At 42.1% G+C, this 19532-nt stretch overlaps 1 protein-coding gene and 1 long non-coding RNA gene across 11 annotated transcripts in view; one reads left to right on the top strand and one right to left on the bottom strand.

Annotated features, from left to right (window-relative positions):
• EYA3 (EYA transcriptional coactivator and phosphatase 3) overlaps positions 1 to 19532 on the bottom strand; it is a 143863-nt gene that overhangs the window by 82093 nt on the left and 42238 nt on the right. For all 7 annotated transcript variants that reach the window (XM_074934584.1, XM_074934587.1, XM_074934583.1 and 4 more), the window contains exon 2: positions 3779 to 3876. In XM_074934584.1, the coding sequence (XP_074790685.1) occupies positions 3779 to 3811 (33 nt within the window). In that variant the 5' untranslated portion in view covers positions 3812 to 3876. The remainder of the gene's footprint in view (positions 1 to 3778; positions 3877 to 19532) is intronic.
• LOC141974517 (uncharacterized) lies at positions 6856 to 15104 on the top strand. Of its 4 annotated transcripts, XR_012635759.1 has the most exons (5): positions 6884 to 6927; positions 10412 to 10469; positions 12548 to 12600; positions 13195 to 13261; positions 14034 to 15104. It is a non-coding gene; the product is annotated as an uncharacterized LOC141974517 (long non-coding RNA). The 4 variants fall into 4 exon arrangements; XR_012635760.1 differs by lacking the exon at positions 10412 to 10469 and having other exon boundaries at positions 6856 to 6927; XR_012635761.1 differs by lacking the exon at positions 6884 to 6927 and having other exon boundaries at positions 9856 to 10488.

The following is a 19532-nucleotide window of genomic DNA, read 5'->3' as shown; positions in this document are numbered from 1 at the left end:
ATCACACTGGAAACTCATGTTCATCCAATTATCCACAATGCCCCCCAAATCTTGTGGAGCAGTTCCCCAACCACACCCCCAATTCTTGAGGCATGCAGAGGTGGAGTATCACTAATTCACACATCCTAAGGAGGGAAGTAAAGACTCCTGTGGATTTTATGAGCACATAAGGAGGGCTTTACCTGTATATATGTGCTATCTACAAGGTGAACTTTGTGAGCCTTGTCAGACTTATCCAAGATCTACCCCTTGCAATCCTTATATTTGTGGCACTCCTGCAAGCCATAGAAACTTGGGGGTATGCGGAAGATGGTGGTGAGTAGGCACTCAGTGAGGAGACATGGGTGGACTGCAAAGAGTGACGAGGCCTAGCTGGGGGAGATAGAAGGGAGTGCTGCAGAGAAAGTCTGAGCAATAGTACTTCACTTCTGAGTCCTGCTGACATGAACAGGAGATGTGTTTTTTCTTCCTGCTCCTGAGCATTCCCTTACTACACAGACCACTTTGCTCGTGGCAGTTCTGCCCTTGTCCCCCAGCCAGAGACCCATCTCCCACAATGCACCACTCCAGAAAATAGCTGATTCCTCACCAGAGAGCCAGGGATAACGGAACAAACAGATCTTAGAGAAAAGAGCACTTAGGAGGAGCTATGGGCACAAAAAGGAAAAGCATCCAGGAGACAAGTTCTTCCCTGTGCTTCAGCAGGGAGTCCCATTGTTGCGAACCACCGAAAGTCAGCAGGGGGTGGAGTGGATGAAAATAGCACTTGCTGGCAGGACAGTCTGCAGGAGGGCAGGACCCCCAGTAAACACTACCAAGCTCAACATCCTGCCTACATACATATGCCTCATCAGGTCCCCTACACATTACCTCTCCCATGTGCCTTAGAAAGTCAGTTGGCCCCTACACCTACAACCAGCTCCCCACATCACTCATGCCCCCTGGTGAGACGACTGGAAGAAGCTTCCCAATTACTGACCCAGTGACGAGGCTATAGTTTGAGGTCTCCCTCTGCAAGTGAAACGGACAAAGACTGAGCTTAAAAAAGAAAAAGAAAAAAAAAAAGTTGAGGTCCACACCAATGTCCCAAGTGAAAAAGTTAATGATTAAAGTGTGACATGATTTGATTGGACTCCGGGGTTGTAAACTACATCGCAGCTAATCTAGTGTCCAGGGATCCAAATCTCATCTCTTTCCTTTCTATTTTTTATTTTATTTTGCTACCAACTAGCAAAAAACAAAACAAAACCAACACTGATGAACCGCCCACCTCCTCATGCAAGGGTTTCGTAATTGAAAAACCCCTTGTCCAAAAACTTCTAATTTTGTAGAAAAATTCTACCTCAGTCTATGATTTAACCTACTAGTTCTGAGAATGGGATTTTTTAATCTATTTTGGAGGTAGTTAAAGTCAGGATTATAATGGAAATTTAGTTTCAACTTTATAGAGCAACTGCAATGTCTCCGTAATAGTTTAATAGATTAGCCTGAACCATTTGCATGAAGTTTGTAACTCCAACACTAGGGCTTCTAGTTATAGCAAAAGAATACAACAGAATGACCTGCTGGGAATGCAACAGCAGTAAAATAGTGCCCCAGTCTCAGTTTCCAAGATTGCAGAATACCATCCCACACTGAAAGCTCAGGCACAAGTGAAAAGCAATGCATTTTTCGGGCATCACTCTAGCCCAATGGTGGCTATTCCTCCTCTCTGCTCTGGCAGCTGCAGCGGCTCTAGCTTTTCCCAGGCCGGGTTGCTAGAGTAAGGTACTACAATTACATATAATTATATCTTTTTTTTTTTTTTTTAAACAGATCACGGTAAGGGATTACTTTTGAAAACTGTCATCCCGATGAATAATAGAGTGACTTTTCATAACAAACAGTAACCCTTGGATCACTTACTATCACTCTTGCCACATATCTATCTCCCCAACTCTGTCTTCAGTTCCCAGTCCTCCTGGGAACCCCAAACCACTGAGGACAGGGGAAACCCACCTAAAGTGGCATCCCACACTATGCAGCAGATAGCCCCCTCTTACTGTTGCAAAGCACTTGGAAAGAAAAGAAGGGACAGCAAAAAATGGGGACTAAATAGTCCTGCCTATCAAGATGTATAAATATAAATATGAAAGCAAGAATCAGGCTAGGGATAACGAGGTTAGTTCAATCAGGGAGGATGAGGCCCTCTTCTAGCAGCTGAGGTGTGAACACCATGGAAGGAGAAACTGCTTCTGTAGTTGGCGAGCCAGTCACAGTCTGTTTAATCCTGAGTGGATGGTGTCAAATTTGCAAATGAACTGAAGCTCAGCAGTTTCTCTTTGAAGTCTGGTCCTGAAGTTTTTTTGCTGCAGGATGGCTGCCTTTAAATCTGCTAGTGTGTGTCCAGGGAGATTGAAGTGTTCTCCTACAGGTTTTTGTGTATTGCCATTCCTAATATCTGATGTGTCCCCGTTTACGTAGGGACTGTCCAGTTTGGCTGATGTATATAGCAGAGGGGCATTGCTGGCACATGATGGCATAGTATAGGAGAGTATTTCTTTGATTAGTTTTAAATTTCCTGCCTTTCAGTTTCACTGAATGTCCCCATGTCAGTTTATCTATTCTTGTGATACACAAAGAGTTACAAAATATTAACTAGATTTTTCAGACTAGTTAACTGGAAGAGATACAGTTCTTCAGTCTGAACATCCCCAAAATATTTCCTATGCAAAGATTATTAAATCTACATTCCTCCCCAAAATATCCCCTAACTAATGTTTTCTAGTACACTTGATAACTTCAGTATAAAAAGTAGCCACAGCCTACCATAAAAATGAAGTAATGTTTTCTTGTTTTGTTTGCAGCAAGCTTGACTGAATTCTAAATATAACATTGTCACTCATTTTTTGTCTGTAATGTGTTTAATTATTACACTGTTGCATTTACTTTAAAGTTAGATGTAGGACTTTATTATCCTGCATTCACATTTTCTCTTCCAGAAGTGACAACAACATTCCATGTAAGTAATTTAAAAAACAAATATGCACTAACATTTCAAATATCTTTAAGAACTTTGTTGACAAATTTTCTATCAAGAAGAGCATGATCAGTGATAAGAACCACCTCAGGAATTTTGAAACTGTAAATATAAATAGTAAAAATTAAAATGTCTTGTTTTTGTTACAGTATTAAAAAATCAGTTATTCACCCTAAAATCTTTATTAGCAGAACTTTGGATTTAGGATGCAGCAAACAGGATTTAAAAACATATATCACTCCAACCATACTTCTTACCTACAGACACAGTTAAATTAAATTAAAATTAAAGGTGACAATACTGCTCTCCTGCAACAGCTGCTCACAATGTACTAGGGAATAGGGAACTTCTCTAAGCTCTCCAGGGTACCAGAAGAAATTAAAGAGCATAGAGTTTACAGTAACTATTTTACAAGTGGTATCTTAAGTAGTAATTTTTCATTTTCTACATATGGTTTGAAACCATATATTTCATTGTACAGGTTCTGAACAAAGCAAATATTTATTATCCATGATTTTAATCTAAGATATTAAAAACTTCAAATGTACCTATTTACTTGTTTTATTACTGTAGTTTGTATAACCCCAGTGAGGCTAATGGACAATATATATTACCAAGAGCAAGAATGATCCCCACTTCTAGAAACAATAAATGTAAGGCATATTTCCTTATTTCCATATTTAGAATAATCACAATTGACTTTTTTTAGACTACTGACTTATTTTCCAATAATTTATAATATTTTACAAATATACTTACTGGTTGTTCTGGTAGGTCTTGTGCCTCTTCCATGAGTATTAATTTTTAAATATGCTTAAATGATTAGAATGGGTGTCTTCATCTGCAGTCTTCAAAGCCTGTTAAAAAAGGTGTTCAGAGCTTTATATACTTTGTGGGGTGCTTATCATTTAGGCTATCAGAGAATATTCATTTCTATGTTTTCTGCTCTCAAGCTTTCTAAAGTCATGTTGCCATCTCTAAAATAAGAGACCAAACTCACATATGGAGGTTTTCTAAAACAAAGATTTATCAGTAAGCCCCAAAGACATAAACAATGGTGGGGGGGGGGGGGGTGAATGGCACATGGCACATTGCACATGGCACAAACGCACATGGCACATTTCTACTGCATTTCCCTTGTAACATACTCACTATAGAAGCCAATATATTAAACATTTCAATCATACACATGTGCTGCGATTGTAAAAAACACTTTAGGATTACCAGAGTTAATTTAAGTGATCAACTGCGGGCTACAATGTCAGTAAACAGAATGATAAAATCTAACCTGTTTTAATTTAGAACATTTACATAACTGTCACACAAAAAATCAGGACAAGACTCACAACCAAAAGTTTCTACAAGCAAGGCTGATTATTAGCAATTACTGTTTAAATTACACACTTAAGAAAGAGTAGTCTGACCTTTTATTTTTAAAGAAAAAGTTAATTTCAAAGAAAGTAAAGCTTTTAGTACTAAATGCTATCTGTATTAAGGGCCGACTGCAACAAGCAAGAGTCAAGACCCACTGGAATTATCACAGAAAAGTGAGCATTCTGAAGGAGACTACTTTCAGAATCGTTTTACTGAATTCCTATTGTCTGCTACTCAAAAAAATTAAATAAAAACATTACTTCGCCAGTGTTTTTTTCATTTGCTGGCTTTTTGGCATTTAAAAAAATAAAATCCACTAGACTTATGTCAATAAATAGTACCACCAGGATGCAAAATGTAAGAGATTAAATAGTGACAGCCAACTTTGAATATGAACTATTACAGTTTAAAGTTTAATTTCTCTTCGATCACCTCTTTATCTCCAAACCACTGACGTAAAACCCATCAGCCAAACTCTGCTCACAACACTGAAATCAATGAGTGTTTCAAGAACTGATTTACCTTCAATATGCATTCAATGGAGTAAGACACTTCTCCCACGATGTACACTAAGTTAGAAACAATTTCATACCCTCCCTAGAAATCAGTCTTTCCCACAAAAAGACACATGAAGCACACAAAAGAGGTACACAACCATTTTACAGCTAGGTAAAAGCAACCACAAAAAGCACTGAAAGAATACATAATAAGTTAGGAATACATGAACAACAGCAATGTGCATAATTTACTGACTGTGTTAGACTCTGATCCTGTCACATTGCCATGAGCTTCAATGGAAACAGGATTGGCCCTATATTCATATCATATAGCAGCTGTTCTCTCACCATTTAGGTTCTTATATTTTGCCCATCACTGTGGTATCTGAGTACCTTCCATATAATGAAATCATCCCAATTAAAAATAAATAGGTTGAGAGGTATGACCGTATACAATATACTCAAACTGAGCCAAAAAATCCAGTTCAGTTCAAACCAAAACTAATTTTTTAAAAAATTTCTCAAAAAAAACTAAAAAAAAAAATCACTTTGGGTCAAACAAAACCTGTTTGTCCTGAAATTTCTCAGTTTTCCATTTTGGGGTTGTGGGTGGGAGGATTATTGTGTACACACACACACACACACACACACACACGCTTACCTTTTTAATTAGCTAAACTTCAAAGCAAAACACTTTCAAAACAAAAAGACAAAAGGTTTAATTTTGAAATGGCCAAAACAAACCACTTGATTTTTTTGTTTTTTTCCTCATTTTTGTTTCAGTAACCTGAAAAATGCATTTATCTGTGAATTTACTATTCGCTGAAAATTTTTTGCTCAGATCTACTTATAACCACTCTGGTCCTTAACTCATGCTGGTTATTGAAAAGCATCACAGTCTCTGAGCACTGGCAGGAGATCTTGTGTGGCATGTACAATTTCATATTGACATAGGAGCAAAATGCACAAATGGTTTCTGTTCCCAAATCACTGGGAAGCACTGCAGGGTCTGTAATAAGGGTGATCTTATACACTATGGCCAAAATTTTCAAAAGGGCTTAAAAGTCCCATTTTCAAAAGTTACTTTAGGCACTTAGGCTCTTAAGCATCGTCTTTCACTGAGATTAAGACTCTTAAGTGACAGACACTTCTAAAAAATTTACTCTGTGTATACCGCACAGCAGATGAAGGAGTGGGCGGTAGTCTGAATTTGTGGTTTGTCTGTTTAAATTCATAGCCTCATTTTACATATAAAAAGTTAATTTCCTTTTTAATTAAATTTTTGTAATTTACTCCTTTTAATAAATAAAGACTAGAAAGAAAAATTGTGGAATTTAAAGATTCTCGAAATAGTTTCAGAACTACAGAGTAAATTCTGTGAAAGTTTAAAGCTGAAACAAAAAAGAAGAAGATTACTTTATAAATCAGATTTTGATTCAAATCCTATCTGACATTTTGACCTAATGCTTCCATAACATTTTTTTATTCGGTTTGGTTTTCCATAGAAAGCAAGAGTGAAAACTACCTTAGTTTTCTGATCTGGATTTATAATTTTTTTTTTCAAATAAATCAAAAGGGCAAATTTGTTCTCACAAACACTGGAATTAGCTTTGAACAACTTAAGCCAAACTCACATCTAGTTTATAAACAGAGTTACAATTACAAGCAGAAGATCCTCCTTCTCAAACAAATAGGACATCTTGCTACCACGAATGCAGAAAGCCAAGACCGGTGCAACCACTAGGCGAACTCCGCGATCGCCTAGGGCGCCAAGTGGTTGGGGGCGGCGGTGGAGCGGAGGTAAGCTGGGGCAGGGGGGCGCAGGGAGGGCCGCCTGCAGCAAGCAGCAGGGGCAGGGGGGCAGCACACAGGGGAACCGCTCCCTGCCCCAGCTCACCTCGGCTCCGCCTCCTCCCCTGAGCACCGCCCCGCTCTGCTTCTCTCCCTCCCAGGCTTGCGTGCCGAACAGCTGATTGGCACCGCAAGCCTGGGAGGCGGCAGAAGCGACGGCGTGGTCGGGGAGGAGGCAGAGCAGAGGTGAGCTGGGGCGGGGAGTTGCCGCGGGGGGGCTCCCCAGGCCGAGGGGAGGGGGCGGCGGGGAGCTGCTGCAGGCGGCTCCCCAGGCTGATGGGAGGGAGGGGGCGGTGGGGGGGCGCTCCCCGCACCGAGGGGAGGGAGGGGGCGGCGGGGAGCTGCTGCAGGGAGGGCGGGGGGGCAGCGCAAGGTGGAAGTTTCGCCTAGGGCGCGAAACCTCCTTGCACCGGCCCTGCAGAAAGCTTCTCGAAATCAAGCCATTTACTACACCAAAATCAAAATGGAGAAACTTCTTGTCCAGGTAACAAGTGAACTTGAGCCAAGACTGTTTCCCAGAGGAAAGGAGAGTGTGAAACATTTGCTACAATGAACAGCCATTTATATGGAGGACATCCTATAGAGAGCAATCCAAGTTGCAGCTAGAGTTACAGAGAAGCAGACAGAACACAACCAGCAGAAGAGAAAGCACACCTTACAGATGTTGGGATAACTATAGTGCAGTTGGATAGAGGACTAGGAGTTCTCTAAGCAACATAGCTTTTTAGTTTAGAGTGTCTGTTTAATGTTTTATTCACCTTTTGTCAGGACACAAGGTGGGTGGCATATGCCATATTATTTAGCAAACACACACCTTTGCTGGCAGAAAGTTGTTAAAAAAGATAGAGAAAATGAATTCTAATTTTTATTACAAACTAATTTCAAAAGCAAATTTTTTAACTCATGAAAAGTGAAGGTAACCATGCTTTGATAAATGTATCTACACACTTTCCACTAGACAATCTTTAAAACCAGTACAATCATATTTTACCAAACCCACGCCCAAGCATCCTTAGGTCCCCTACATAGTCTGAACTGTTGTACTGTTTCCTTTAGTCCACATACTTGGGTCTTCAAAACTTCCAAATGATGGCCAACCTTGTAAAAACATGAAGTCACAGCAAGAGGAAAGTAACTGGTACCCAGGAATATAAACCTGTATACAAAACATGAATAATTCAAAACCTACAGCAAGCCACTGAATGACAGGAGGCAGTCTGGAGTTTCAAGATTCTGAATAAGACTTATGAAACAGTACATTTCTTTTTTAATTGTGAAAAATAACTTGCGTCCTTTAATAAAACAGTTCAGTGTTTAACTGCTGAACTGTCTTCAAGAAACAAGATTCTACTAAAAATAAATAGCAATTTTCATCAGCTACAAAATAGAATGACAGAGACCCACTGAAATCTGAATCAAATTAATAAAGTTTTAGTGCTGATATTTTATTTAAACCTGATTTGTAATTTTATTAATTAATTTAAGCTATTTTATCATCATTGCGGGCAAGTAGTTGTTTGCTAGAGTCAGTATTATTAAAAAAATAATAAAAAAAAAATTCCAAAAAGACACATGCTTTACACACCATTTTCTTTAGTTTGTTCAATATACTGAAAAATCATTCTCCTAAACTTCAAAATAAAACACACAAAAAGCAGAAGCATGGACTAAAACATTTCATATATCAATTTCTCTGGCTTCTGTTCCTATAGCAAAATTCTGACACTGTATCTCCATGCCAAACCTGTGTTAAAAGTACTGACAAGTAAAAAGGAGTCATGTTGCATTAAATCCTATTTTAAAAATCTTAAACAGGCAAGTTTGGAATGTTAAACCTCAGTGAGGATGTAGATAATTCCCTCAGCAACCCAGACTGATATTAGTAGCAAATACTCCTTTTCCGGAACCATCTGCTTTGGCTTTGAGTCTTTAAAATTACAGCTGGAACTTAGTACATCTCTAAATTGCAAATGATTAAAGTTAAAGATACTGTGATATGAATACCAACAAATAATTAAAATATCAGTGAAAAGATACTTTTTTTCCTCAAACTGTATTTGCCTGAATGTATACTTTTCAGATTCTATACAATTTTAAATAATGAAATTAAAGATACTGAATAGAAAACTATAATGAAATATTTCACCATGATACACCTTGAGGTTTTAAAATGTACGATATTTAACACATTTATTTCAATCCCTTATCCACCCAAGGGCCACTAATATATTGTTTCTGCATGTGGTAGCAGTTAATTCTGGAATGAAGGGGTTAAAATAATGCTAAGGTTCTAAGCTACGATGGAAAAAGAGACATTTCATGATGATCTGCCCCATTTCTCTACCCTATAGGCATACAGAATTACACATTAGACAGCAGACAGCTCTTTTAGGTCACCTAGTGCATCATCCAACCAATGCAGGATTATGCCTTAAAATATACTTCAGCACTTCAAAATGTACGGTATTGCAGATTGCTCAGTGTTCAGAGACTCTGCAGTATCTAGGTACAATGAGATGTGGAAGATCCCTGAGATCACTTTTCTGTATTTAGTTTCTGTATTTGATTTCCCTTCGGGTTTCACTGAATTAAAAATACAGCAGAGACGAGGATAAGAACACCAAATTAAACTTAATTAAACTTAAATTATTACGAACTGTATTGTTACCAGGTTGTCTTACACTGACATTGCAGAAGACCCAAAAAGCGAGTGCTAGTTTTACTACTGTAACAACGATTCTGTGCCATACTGTCACTGTGCACAGATACACTAATGCAGTAGTCATAACACGGAGTTAAAGACTCCATATCGGGACCACAAAACAAAAAAGAAACTGTAGTTATTTAAAATTAAGTCCAGTTGTGATCCATAGGTTTGTATACAAAGTTTTAAGACGCTGTAAAAAAGAAAAGAATTGGAAAGTGACTTATTTATTTATAGTTGATATCAAAAGCTGCTTCTGTGAAATAGCTACTTCCCCCTAATTTTTAATTTACAGAAAACCACACATTTTATGGATACTATACAAACTCCACTGATTTCTTTATGATGCATTGGATCTGTTTTATTACAGTCACTTTTGCTCTGGGTGTTTAATTTCCTTCTCTCCATACGATGATTATTGTACAATACATACAGCGCCTACTAGATTAGCATGTCTTTGAGCAGTGATAATATAGCACAGAATCTAGCAAATTATTCAAGCATTTGTGGCCTTCTGGACCATCTACAATGTCAATAAGAAAAATTCTGTTCACATTCACTTTGTACTATGTAGGATTCATGAAGGTTTATGCGCTTGGCAACATTCAGGGCACACCCGGAGTGTTGTGTAGGAGTAGTGCACACACTGCTCCATCCAAGGGCATCAACCTTGGAATCTCGCCAAGATGACATGAACCATGGGAAGCCTCTCCGGACTGGGCTCAAGGCCCGAGAGCAAGGAATGCGGTAGACAGAAATTGGTAAATAAGAATGTTAAACAAAGCCAGTGTATTCCTTTTATCTGTTGGAGAATGTAATGCGCGGGGGGAGAGAGAGAATAAAGGGGAAGGTGGAAAGCTGACAGGGAGAAGCCCGTTAGCAGAGACCAGCCTGCTTGCTTGCAAAAAGCTGTGTTCTGTCTTGTCATTGAACCGCCACAACTGACACCCAACGTGGGGCCCTCAGCACTCACCTCGCCCGGCAAGGGTTTCAGACGCGTCACTCATCCGCTTTGTGGATCCCGGTGAGTAATTTTCGTTGTGGTAAGTATGGGAAGCTCTCTCTCTGCTTTGCAAGTGCAACACCGCAATGAGCTACAGTATTTGCTGCGTAAGGCTCAGCATGACTGCCCCGCTCGAGAACTCACTCTCCTGCTACAGGAGGTGAGTGCCCAATGCCCGTGGTACCCTGAAGCCAGAACCCTTAAGCTAGCGGACTGGGAGCAGTTGGGCCAGACATTGCACAAAGAGCCTCGGGCGCCCGTGCAGGCTTTACATGCCTGGCACCTCTGCCGTGACGCGATACAGCGTGTCGCCTCAGACAGGCCCTCCCTCGCGAGGCTGGTGATCTCGCCACGCCCGTCGGCTCCTGCAGCTCTCCCCCCTCCTACCAATGCAACACAGTGTGTCGCCTCGGAAGAGCCCTCTCCTGCGCCAACAGAGGGGCTGCTGATTTCGCCACCCCCGTCTGCTCCTGCAGTTATCCCTCTCCCTGCTTCGCCCCCAGTGCCTTTATTACCACCGCCTCCCTTGCCTTCCCCACCGGAGCCGGTGGGTGATCGCCCTCCGCCTGTGGGGCCCCATGCTCCGGGGCCCCCCGGGGAGTCGTCTGCATCTGCTCAGAGGCTTTCGCTGGTGCAGCAAATGGTTCACGCAGCGAAGACTCGCTCAGATCTTACAGCAGAGGAGCTGGCTGAACTGGTCTCAGTTTGTCTGGTGACCTGGCAGAATGATGACCAGGGTCACCCGGTTGGAACCTGGGTCAGTTTGCCTTACTCGGTGATTAGAGAGGTAAAGAAAGCTATTCGCGAGTTCGGCCTGACTAGCACCTTTGTGCGTGGTCTCATTGAAGGGATAGGTACGGATACTCCCTAATCCCTGAAGATTGGAAGGCGCTGTTGCGCATGATGTTAACACCTAGTCAGTATGTTATTTGGATTAGTGAGTATCGGCAGATGGCGGAACGCCAGGCCCAGCTTCTTAGAGAGCAAGGTATCATTTTTGACCATTTGGCAGGGGAGGGACAGTTTGCTACTGTTGAGATGCAGACTCAACTCCCTCCGGCCCTCTTCCCCATTATTTCCACCTGTGCCCAGCATGCTTTCCGGAAGGTCCCAGATTCAGGCAAGCCTACTAAAAGCTTTGTCAGTATCTGTCAGGGTGCATCAGAGTCCTTTCTGGATTTTACCAACAGATTGCAGGAGGCTATCCTCCGACAGGTGGATAACCCTGAGGCAGCTCAGGAAATGCTATTAAAACTGGCGGTTGAAAATGCAAATGAGGATTGCCTCCGTGCTCTCCAGACGGCGCAAGCCTCTGGCATTTTAGAGCTCTCAGACATGCTACAGGCGTGCCAGAACATCGGCACACAAGCCCATAAAGCTGGAGTTCTGGCTGCCGCCCTGAGAAAAACCGGAAAGGAGGGGGAAGCGTTGTTACCGCTGTGGTAAGGAGGATCACTTTCAGCGGGAGTGCCGCCCGACCCTCAAAGAAGTGCCCCAAGTGTCAGAAGGGCTATCACTGGGCTAATCAGTGTCGTAGCAGGTTGGGAAACCACGCGACGGGTCCCCCCCGAACCCAGGGCCAAACGGGGGTGTTTCCCACTCAGACAACCGTTCCTCTGCCTTAAAATCCATAGACTCTATGAGGGCGGCGACTGCTGGAAGTGCAGGGCTTGATTTGATCATGCAGGAGGACACTGATTTTCGACTGCCAGGAGAGGTCTGCGCCATACCTACCCAGGTGACGGGACCTCTCCCTGCTGGCTTTGTGGGTCTCGTTCTCCCTCGCTCACATGCTGGGAAACAGGGCTTTTCTGTCATCCCCGGGGTCACTGATGCTGATTACACCGGCATTATTAAGGTTCAGGTGTGGACTCATCTCCCACAGTCGCTCCCGCGTGGACGGTCAATTGCACAATTGATTTTAGTCCCCTATCAGGTGCCAGCCGCAGAGGATCGAACCCGGGGCAGAGGCGGCTTTGGATCAATGCTGTCTCACTCGCCGTCTCACAGCACGTCCTCTCCACTTGTTGCTCTAACAATGTCAGTCCGCCCCTCAAAACCTCAGTTAACACTTCTCTTAAATGATGTTCCTTTTACAGGGCTGGTGGACACTGGAGCTGACGTTACGGTGATTCGTGATCCGGAGTGGCCGGTTAGTTGGCCTACGGTTCCTTCTAAAGAGTTGTGGGGGATCGGGGGTAGCAAACCCGGGCGCCAAAGTTTGTCTTGGGTCATGGTCTCTAAACCAGGAGGCTGTGCCCTTGCTACAATCCGCCCTTTTGTACTCCCTGTCCACCTCAATATTTGGGGCCGTGATTTACTTACAAAGCTGGACACCACCCTCGATATTAATATATAATGGCCCAAAATCCTCCCTCACCCACCTTGCCATCCGCGTTACCATTGGTATGGCAATCCTTAGAGCCCGTATGGATTGACCAGTGGCCGTTCCCTCTAGAAAAGCTGAAAGCGCTTCACTCACTTGTACAACAATATTTGCATGCACAGCGCTTGGAGAGCTTTACTAGTCCTTGGAACTAGCTGCTGTTATTTTGGCCTTTCAACTTTTTGCTGATTGTCCCTTTAATTTGATTGTGGACACGCATTATGTTTATCAGGTAATTGATCATTTACCCCTTGCCCTCATTACCCCTCAGGTCGATGCGGACCTCCTTCGCCTGTTTTTGTCCTTACAGTATTTTCTCACCACTTGTAATTTCCCTTATTTTGTTGCTCATATTCGCAGTCATACCCCTCTGCCTGGGACATTCACTGAAGGCAATGCGCGCGCCGATCGCGCGTTACGTGGTCAGGTAAATTCCCTTTTTTCTGACCCCATTGAAAGCCATGCCTTTTTTCATCAGTCTGCCTCTGTTTTGGCCCGATAGTTTTACATTCCTGATGATCATGCATGTTCTATTGTTCGTTCCTGCCCCCACTGTGCCGCTGCTGCCCCTACCTTTTCTTATGCCGTTAACCCCAGAGGTACCGCAGCGAATCAGCTGTGGCAAATGGATGTCACTCACGTGCCACAATTCTGCCCCTATTCGTTTTTACATGTTTTCATTGATACCTATTTGGGATTCCTTTGGGCGACCCCACAGCGTGGGGAAGCCACTCCCAAAGTTATTCACCATTTGCTAGCCTGTTTTGCTGTTATGGGTCACCTGAGCCAGATAAAAACGGATAATGTCCCAGCCTATTGCTCCACAGCCCTCTCCACCTTCTGTGCCCGATGGGACGTCCGTCTTAAACACGGGATCCCTTATAATTCCATGGGCCAAGCCATTCTTGAACGTGCCAATCGCACGCTCAAAACCTTGCTTGATAAACAATTAAAACAAGGGGAGCTGCGTCTCCAAATCTTAGGAGACATTCAGCAACAACTGCATATCCTTTTGTTTACTTTAAATAATTTAATGCTGAACGCAGATCAGCAGACCCCCGCGGATCAGCATTTTCACAAGTCCGAGGTACTGGAAAGACCGCGTGTCTATTACCGTCAGCTGCCTGATCCGCAATGGTTGGGCCCAGTGCCTTTAATCACTTGGGGTCGGGGATATGCTGCTGTGTCTCTCCCTGCAGGACCATTGTGGGTTCCAGCCTGGTGTGCGCGACCGGCACTGAAACAGCATGGTGTGGCACCAGGGGCTGTCGAACCCCATACCGGAGTTTCAGCTGACCTTGGAGGAGAATGCGGTGCCTCCCGGGTCGACAACGACGGGACGGAGATGGAGGAGACGTAGCATCCCAAGCCAGCCCGTGACATGGGGAGCAGTAAAAGCATTGATCGCCGTGGCTCAACGAAGACTGGCAGCAAACCAACAGCCAGAGACTCCTGAGACTTTGTTTGTGGCGATTGTCGCCCAAATTACTGCTAATTCTGTACTGATTGTATGCCTTTTGTGCCTGCTATTTCCTGTAGGGGTTGGCTCGGGAGTGCTTCCTCCGCTACGAGCCCGAATGACATATAACCTATGGGAAAGATTGGCTTCAAAAGTTACCCACTTTTGTTTATTTGATTTTGTAGCAGCTGGAGAATTGTTAGGTACGTGCCTTATTCCAGTATGTCATCATCCTGAGGAAATTGGGAATGAGATGATGCTCGCCGCTTACTCGAACCTCTCTTCCCAGTACTCTAGCATGGCTAACTGGGGCCCGGCCAATCACACTTTACCTTTTTAAGCTTATTTTTTGCTGCTGCTGTGTACAATGTATTCCTTTTTGTTAAGGCTTTGTCGAGACCCGCCCTGGCAGGCTCCACGAGTTATGACCTTGTCTGTCCGGGAGTTAATTGGCTTGCAAAAGCAAATTGATGGCTACCATGAGATGGCCGAGCACAAATAAACAAAAAAGGAGGGGATGTAGGATTCATAAAGGTTTATGCGCTTGGCAACATTCAGGACACACCCGGAGTGTTGTGTAAGAGTAGTGCACACACTGCTCCATCCAAGGGCATCAACCTTGGAATCTCGCCAAGATGACATGAACCGTGGGAAGCCTCTCAGGACTGGACTCAAGGCCCGAGAGCAAGGAATGCGGTAGACAGAAATTGGTAAATAAGAACGTTAAACAAAGCCAGTGTATTCCTTTTATCTGTTGGAGAATGTAATGCGCGGGGAGAGAGAGAGAATAAAGGGGAAGGTGGAAAGCTGACAGGGAGAAGCCCGTTAGCAGAGACCAGCCTGCTTGCTTGCAAAAAGCTGTGTTCTGTCTTGTCATTGAACCGCCACAGTACTATACTCAAAAGATCTACTAGAAACACTATTAATATAAAAATTCAATATTCCCACAAGTGCCTTTTTAATACCATAAACCAACAAAGGGGAAAAAAAGACAGAAACTTAATGCAGTAAAGGAACCTTAAAGGGTCTGCCTTTAAAACAAACAATCTAAAGCAAATAAATGTAGAGTGAAGGCTGCTGCTTCCTACAACACAAGCAATACTGGTGTGCAGTGGGCTGTAGATACTAGGCACAAACAGAATCTGAAGCTGTTAAAATTAAAATTTTCCACACTAATACAGAGGGACAAAATTTCCTATTAAAACACAGGGGGATAAAAAAATCCATATTTGCCAAATGGAAAAGGGCTCCCTAGGGGGAAAATGCTGTCAAGATGACAGACTACAAATAAAGTAACCAGGAAAACTTAAAATAAACTGTAAAACACTGAAGACTTTTAAGCTATTTCTTAGCAAACTCTACCTCTAAAGTCCGTTTACAGTATTTGTACACATTACTCTATCACATCTCCTCTTTGTAGAATGAATATGCCCAGGTTTACAGTGACAATGCTGACTACAGAAAAAACTGTCTAGTGCTATCTATGTTATAGTTAACAGAAAAAAAGTAAATATAATTGAGCTAGTCTAGCCTAGTTGGCATTTTGAGATAAGAGGCCAAGGACACTCAACTTCCTCTCTTATCCTAAAAAGAGCTGGACCCTTCAGGACAGGGTTGAGGCAGATTACTTAGCGAGATTGCACTGTTACAGCCTCACTGTGTCTACACAGTATTGGAGGCCCTCACCCTCCAGGACTGTCAATCCAATACCTTTTGTCAGCAGCAAATTCAGTCAAAAATTGTACTGTCATGATGAGAAAAAAGCTAATGGAAACTATTCAAACAAGGTCTATGCAAACTGCTTTCAATTTAGTTTGACACTAAAGGATGCAGTGGAGTAGGCTAGACCCAAAAATTCACCTCTGGATTGGTGTATTTTTCAATTCACCACTTTCACACTGTAAAGCAAAGGAACAAGTTTGAATAAGGGTATGTCTACACAGCCGATGTTGAAGCGCTGCTGCGGCAGAGCTTTAAACATGGCTGTGTTTTTGTGGCTCCAGCGCTGGGAGAGAGGTCGCCCAGCGCTGTAAAAAAAACCCACCTCCGTGAAGGGAATAGTTACCAGCATTGTAGCACTGTCTACACTGCCAATTTACAGCGCTGAAACTTGCATCGCTTGGGGCTGTTTTTTCACATCCCTGAGCAAGGAAAGTTTCAGCACTGTAAGTGGTAGTGTAGACAAGGAGGTAGTTAAATCATTGTTAAATCATTAAATTGTTAGATCCCAGAAGGTTGATGATTGCACTGAATCTATTGTACAAATACCACAAGGAGGTTTACATGTTTCCGCCCCAACATATACTGTCCTGTAACTTTTTTGTGGAATCAGGAAGTAGAACCACTTAAATAGGTATGGAGTTTGAGGATTTCTGTATTTGCATTGCTAATTGCTTTATTAGTCTGAATTTGGACCCAAAAGATGGTAACTTTTCATTTCCCACAGAATGACCTCTGTTCCTCCATGTCAGAATATGAGCAGGCATGCATATGCAAGCAGAGAGAGAGAGAGAGAGAGAGAGAGGTCTCCTTCCTGATCCAAAGGGGAGACATCCTTGTGCCCTGGTCCCTACTCAAAGGCCAGTTCAGATGCGTTCCTCAGGTTTTCCAACTATTTCATTAATCAGCTGGCCAAAATTTTCCAATTTTTCGTTCATTTCCCTTAGTGACATCCTATTCCCCACATCCAAGTCCTCTTCTTCAATTAATCAGTGTTCTACCTGGAATCAGCCAGCAAGGGGCCTCAGTTTAGTTCCAAATTTAGACAATTTTCCATTTTGTTTTAAGTTCAGACCTATGTGAAATGAATTGGGGCTTCAGCTGGAACTCTTACTAGTCTAGCTGTCCAGGAGTGAGTAAATCTGAGGACTAAACTTCACTTTTTCTCTCCCTGAAGGGGTCACTGCAGGGCAGAGGGACGGCAGGATGTGCACCTGGGGAAGCTTGTGCCACCACAACAATGCAAGCAGATAACTAAGTGAACAAAAAGAAGGCTTGAGTCTCTAGAATGGTTAATCTGGCAACTTTCAATAACACAAAATTTACTTTAAAAACATGCTCAGAAGGAAAAGTAGCAGCAGCATTCAGTGACCAATATTAACTCCAGTGATTCATTTTATTAAAAGCCATCTTTCTGTATGTGCCACTAAGAGAGGAGAGAATTTTATAATTTTTAAGTAGATAATTCCCCTTGCAAAAGTAATCCCTGAAGTAGGATTGAAGGATCAAGTGCCATCTGGATCCAGTGATTTTCTAAACTAATTTCAAAAGTTATATCCAGGATACATATCCAAAATTTAGCCACCTTCAGACCCTCCCACCAGATGTGGAAGAAAGCCCCCCACCCACCCACCCACCCGCCTGCATGCACTGGATTTACATTTTAATATCTTTTCTATGTGAGAAGTGGTAAAAGCCCATGGAACCAGCACCTTAGTGATTCTCTTTAACAGAAACACCAACAGGGGAGTTAACAGCTCTGCTCCAAATTTGGGATCACTATTCAAAAGATTTCTCCTTTCCCATTTTATCATTTAACCACATTTATACCCCATATTACATTTTATTCATTCTATAGCAAACCTAGAAATTAAATCCTTATAGCCCAAGAATTTGAATATTAGGAATTCCACTCTAGAAAAGGTAGTGTTTTTTAATAGAACCATAATTGCACAGGACTCCTTAAGAGTTCTAGAAAAGTCTTTTAATTAAAATTAGTCCTTTTATATTAAAAGAAGCCATCTCTGCCCTTTAAATTAGCATTTTTAGATTTTATCAGAAGATTAACTTTTCTTCACAATAGCTTTTTTGGAGAATTGTGTCAATCTTTATCTGTTATTAAAACTTCAAAGTTATGGAATCTATGTTTTACTATTTCACATGAAATTTTAGTTCTGTTCTAGTATGAAAATCATTTTATTCTGAAGGCAGAAAAACACAAAGTAAAATGAACCTCTTGGTAAGTCTGGAATATTTCTGATTCCTTAGGAACATCTATAAAGATTTGTCAATATTCATAAGATCCCGTACACTGCCCGGTAAATAACCAAAGAAATGCTTATGGCTTTTCAGTATTTTGGAGCAATATAGCCAATATAATATGATTTAGTTGGTGTTGGTCCTGCTGTGAGCAGGGGGTTGGACGAGATGACTTCCTGAGGTCTCTTCCAGCCCTAATCATCTATGATTCTATGATCCAGGTCAGCTGAAGTGTAGCTTCGCTGAATCACTGGTTTTTATTAAGAAACCCCTGAAAGTAAATAATCTAAATTCTCAAAGCATTTAAAATGAAATAGACTGTAGTTCCCCTTCGGCATTAAATATAAAAATAACCCCTAACCTGAATGAAGCATTATTTTAAAATGGTTTATGAAAATAAGTTACAAGCTAGGAGGAGACATGAATGAGTGAGCAGACATTAGTAGCACTACTGGTAAGGGCAATCTTGTTTTCTTATGTTTACACATTATGTTAAGAAGGAAAACAGTATCTACCTGCAACATTATGGCACAAACAAGAATGATTAGGTCATATTAGGATATAGGGTTAACCTAAAAGAGTAATATGTAAACAGCAGTTATCACAGCAGCTTTAAGTCTTTACATCCTAAACTTTATTCTAATACGAAAAGCTTCCTACTGTCTGAAAAAAATCTGAGACACCACAAACCTAACAGCCTGCAGCTTTCCTATTAGAAGTGAATTATTTGCCATTCTTCAGAACATGAGGGGGAAAGGAGTCCAGGAGAGCTGGCTGTATTTCAAAGAATCCCTATTGAGGTTACAGGGACAAACCATCCCGATGTGTCGAAAGAATGGTAAATATGGCAGGCGACCAGGTTGGCTTAACAGTGAAATCCTTGCGGATCTTAAACACAAAAAAGAAGCTTACGAGAAGTGGAAGATTGGACAAATGACCAGGGAAGAGTATAAAAATGTTGCTCGGGCATGTAGGAATGAAATCAGGAGGGCCAAATCGCACCTGGAGCTGCAGCTAGCAAGAGATGTTAAGAGTAACAAGAAGGGTTTCTTCAGGAATGTTGGCAACAAGAAGAAAGCCAAAGAAAGTGTGGGCCCCTTACTGAATGAGGGAGGCAACCTAGTGACAGAGGATGTGGAAAAAGCTAATGTACTCAATGCTTTTTTTGCCTCTGTTTTCACGAACAAGGTCAGCTCCCAGACTGCTGCGCTGGGCAACACAGCATGGGGAGTAGGTGGCCAGCCCTCTGTTAAGAAAGAGG

This window comes from Natator depressus, chromosome 19 (genome assembly GCF_965152275.1).
Source record: "Natator depressus isolate rNatDep1 chromosome 19, rNatDep2.hap1, whole genome shotgun sequence".
Lineage (NCBI taxonomy): Eukaryota > Metazoa > Chordata > Testudines > Cheloniidae > Natator > Natator depressus.
The sequence above is the reverse complement of the archived record's forward strand: the minus strand, read 5'-3'. Positions and strand labels throughout refer to the sequence as shown.